General features: G+C 64.5%; 2 protein-coding genes across 2 annotated transcripts in view; both read right to left on the bottom strand.

The window, feature by feature from the left end:
• Nucleotides 1-380, bottom strand: part of TMSB15B (thymosin beta 15B) — a 2,640-nt gene extending 2,260 nt beyond the window's left edge. The window contains exon 1 of the mRNA XM_044452687.1: nucleotides 304-380. The gene's annotated coding sequence lies outside the window, so the exon portion shown is untranslated. The remainder of the gene's footprint in view (nucleotides 1-303) is intronic.
• A 1,247-nt stretch (nucleotides 381-1,627) lies between these two features.
• Nucleotides 1,628-2,488, bottom strand: SLC25A53 (solute carrier family 25 member 53). The gene has a single exon (XM_044452709.1). It carries the CDS (start codon nucleotides 2,486-2,488, stop codon nucleotides 1,628-1,630), a length of 861 nt encoding a protein of 286 aa, XP_044308644.1.
• Nucleotides 2,489-3,329: the final 841 nt, after the last annotated feature.

Below are 3,329 nucleotides of genomic sequence, written 5' to 3'. Positions count from 1 at the left end.
CCCGCGACGCCGGCCCGCCGCCCGAACTGTCAGCGGCCCACCGGGCAGAGCGCGCCGCAGCGCCGGCCTCGCCTCGCGGGAAGAGCCGAGCGCCACGCCCGAAAAAACAAAGGGCGACGCGCGAAGGCGCGCCCGCAGGACCCCGCCAGCGGCGGCAGCCGCCCCCGCCGCCGCCCCGTCACGCGCCGCCGCTGCCGGCGGCCTCCCTCGGGGCGGCCCGGGCACGGGGCCAACGAGGGGCACCCCCTGCCCCCCAGCAGCGCGCCAGCGGAAGATGCACGGGCGCCGCCGTCCTGCAACTACCTGCAAAGCGTTCCCAACTTCGGACCCTTCGAGTGGCGCGCTCTGAAGCCAGGCTGTCTGGGGAACCTTTTATATCCCGCAGCTGCGTCGCGCGGCACACTGGGAAACGTAGTTCATCTTCCTTGGCCTGGCTGCGGCCGCTACGCCAGAGGAAACTACGCACCCCAGGAGGCGCCAAGGAGCACCGCCCGCCGCTTTCTCCGGAGGGCGCGGCTGGGCTGAGGAAGGCGGCTGGGGCGAGGCGGCGGCGAGTAGCAGATGCGGCCGCGCCTGGCGGGCTGGTCCGCCGTGGCAAGACGGCCGCCCTTTGGCCAGCGTGCCCACTGGGCCTGAACGTGCTTCCCGCGTCGAGCACGGGCTGGCAGCTTGAGCCAGGCTGCTGCGCGTGCACGGCCACCTAGTCGAACACGCCTCCCAACGGTCTTGTGAGGCAGGCCTCGTCCAGACTCCGGGGAGCGTGCCGTGCGCTTCGAGCGCGGGATTTCGGCCTGATCCGGCGGCCAGGAGCGACGCGCGCGCAGCCAGGGCGCCTGCAGCAAGCGGCTGATGGGGCCCGAATGTCAGGGGGCCGCTCGCCCCGCCGCGGGCTGCCCCTTCCGCGCCGGCGGCGCCCTCGCCCCGCGGCCGCCGCGCTGCCGCGTTGCGCCCCTCTGGCGGCGGAGCCTGGACATTCCCAAGCCGCCTCTCCAGTTTCTTTCTGTCACCTTAGAAGGTAAAGCGGCACCTCCTGCCCACGCAAGAAAAGCTAAGGGGCGCCTTGGCGGATAAGTACGACCTCCAGCAGACCTGGTGCAGAGCGTCCCGTGTGTATGCTCTGTGGGGAAGAGGGGCTGAACTGGGCCGGTCCTGCCTGTGTGCTTTCCCCGCAGCGTTGGTTGGCTGCCCTGGGACCAGGCCCTCCCCAGCGGCCCTTCTGCCTGATCCAGTATCAGCCTGCCGCCTCAGCACACACCTGGCTATTTCAACAAAGCAATCTCTACCACTGTGCATTCTAATTCTGTGCCTTAGTTTAATTCATGCCAAAAGGAACAAAAGTGACCGAATGTATTAGCAAAGAAAGGTCTGCGGCCATGGTACGATTCCCTGTTTACACCTGAAAGACTGGCAAGCGAGGTCCAGGCCCAAAGGGCCAAAGGTAAGCTCAGCTGGTGTCTTGACCATCTTCTTCCGCCACAGTTGCATGTACTTCCTCAGCTCATCTGCAGCCCGGGGCCTGCTTCCGCTGGAAGAAGTCCCCCAGTTGGCGCTTCCGCCCACCTCCCAGACCCCCGGTCCAGCGGCTTGACTCTGGCTGACCTTGAGAAAGGTGGGCAGGGGGACATCCCTAGCCCACGACCTCCAGCAGGAAGTCATGCAGGGCTGTGGTGAGACCCCACGTGAGCCCTGACCGAAGAACCAGGAGGGAGGCCCCTCTGTAGAGCAGGATGGCTTTCCGGCTCCGCGTCCTCCAGACGGCGGCCACAGCTGCCTGGAGGTGGAGGGTCTCCCGCTTGCCCACCTGGGACTGCACATTGACAATGAGGACACTGAGTGGGGAGAGTAGAAGGGAGACGAGTGCGCCGTTGAGGCTGCCAGACACGAGTGCGGGGAGTCTGCTGGGCACGCCCTTCTCCAACAGGCTGTCGCGGAGCGGGTCCTTGAAGGAGAAGTACAGGCAGCTGCCCAGGCAGTTGCGGATGGCGATAAGGCCAAGGCCACGGCAGTAGCCCAGTGTCAGCTTCTCCCTCCCAGCATAGGAGCTGAACTCCTTCAGGATGCTGCCAGTGGTGGGGAACCGCTTGTTCTTCTGGCCATCCTGGAGCACATTCTGCACGCGCTCAAGGGGCCCGAAGACCAATGCTTCCAGGAAGCCTGACAGGAGCCCTGCTCTGGCTCGCTCTCCCAGCGAGAAGGGCCCGGTGGACTGGCTGGAGAGGATGCGGAGGAAGCTGTCGTGGGTGCCGAAGAGCACTGTGCCTTGCAGAGTCTTGGCCAGGAGAGGTGGGAAGACACCCCGGTAGAAGCGGGGCAGCCCCTCCTTGCTTAGCTGGCAAACAGCCTCTGTGATGGAGCAGGCGTGGAGCTGCTGCCGGAAGACGGTCTTGTAGATGGGGAAGGTGGCCAGCGTGGAAAGGAAGCTGGCAGCGGCTCCCACCGCATAGCTTCTGAAGCTGCACTTTCTCTCGGGGGGAGCACTCTCCTCCATCTTCTCAGGGGTGGCCCCACTTCTCTTTCCTCAGGGCTGCTTCACTGCTGCAGCTGGAACAGAGAATGGCTGTCACAGTTTGTGCACATGTATGGCGGTTCAAAGGCCAGATTCCTTGGCTGATCAGAGGACACCACCATCACGGTGGAGCAGGAGGCAAGGGAGGCTCTAGGAAGGAAGGCCCCCGGCCAGAAGCAGCTGCTGCAGGAGGTGTGCTAGAGCCACTGTCCAGATATACTGGGGGAAGGGGGGTTAAAAGCAAAATACAGAGCGCACGGTGTATGGGGAAGGCCCCAGAGCATTCTGCATGCACCCATCGGTCTAATGTCCATGGGCGAATGAAGGCTGCTGGGGATGTTTGCAGGATGCAGCCCTGCAAATGGCCTTCTCTGGCCTCATGGGCCCTACTCAGTGCACTCCTCCAGCTGAGGCCACATTTCGCCGGCCACCTCCATTTTGGTGCAAGGTAGCCACAGCCTCTGCCCCAACAAAGCCCCGCGGTGTTTGCTCTTGCGGCGTCCGTGACGTGAGCAAAGAGCATCTTGCCTCCCCCAGGGGTGCAGCCTCAGACCAGCAGTGATGCCCAGGCAGGGGAGAGCCCAGCCCCTCTCGCCAAAGAAGAATCATTCGGAGTCGGTGGTCCGTTACCTTCTCCAGTCACTGCTGCACATGTAGCTCTTGCGTCTCATTCCTCGCCGTGACTTTGCAGCGCAAGAACGCTCTCCACCCTCCTCGCTGCACCCGTCCGGGACTCCACCCCTCATGGCTTCCTGCAGCCAGGTGCCTCTTCAGCAGCAGAGATGCTGCTGCTGTAGCCCAGGCTTTGGGGTGGAGCCAGCCA

Source organism: Varanus komodoensis, unplaced genomic scaffold (genome assembly GCF_004798865.1).
Source record: "Varanus komodoensis strain SLA01 unplaced genomic scaffold, ASM479886v1 scaffold74, whole genome shotgun sequence".
NCBI lineage: Eukaryota > Metazoa > Chordata > Lepidosauria > Squamata > Varanidae > Varanus > Varanus komodoensis.
This window is presented reverse-complemented; position numbering and strand designations above follow the sequence as displayed.

What these genes read in the sequence shown, in the direction of transcription:
- SLC25A53 (XM_044452709.1), bottom strand. Translation starts at nt 2,488, where the DNA reads ATGGAGGAGAGTGCTCCCCCCGAGAGAAAGTGCAGCTTCAGAAGCTAT.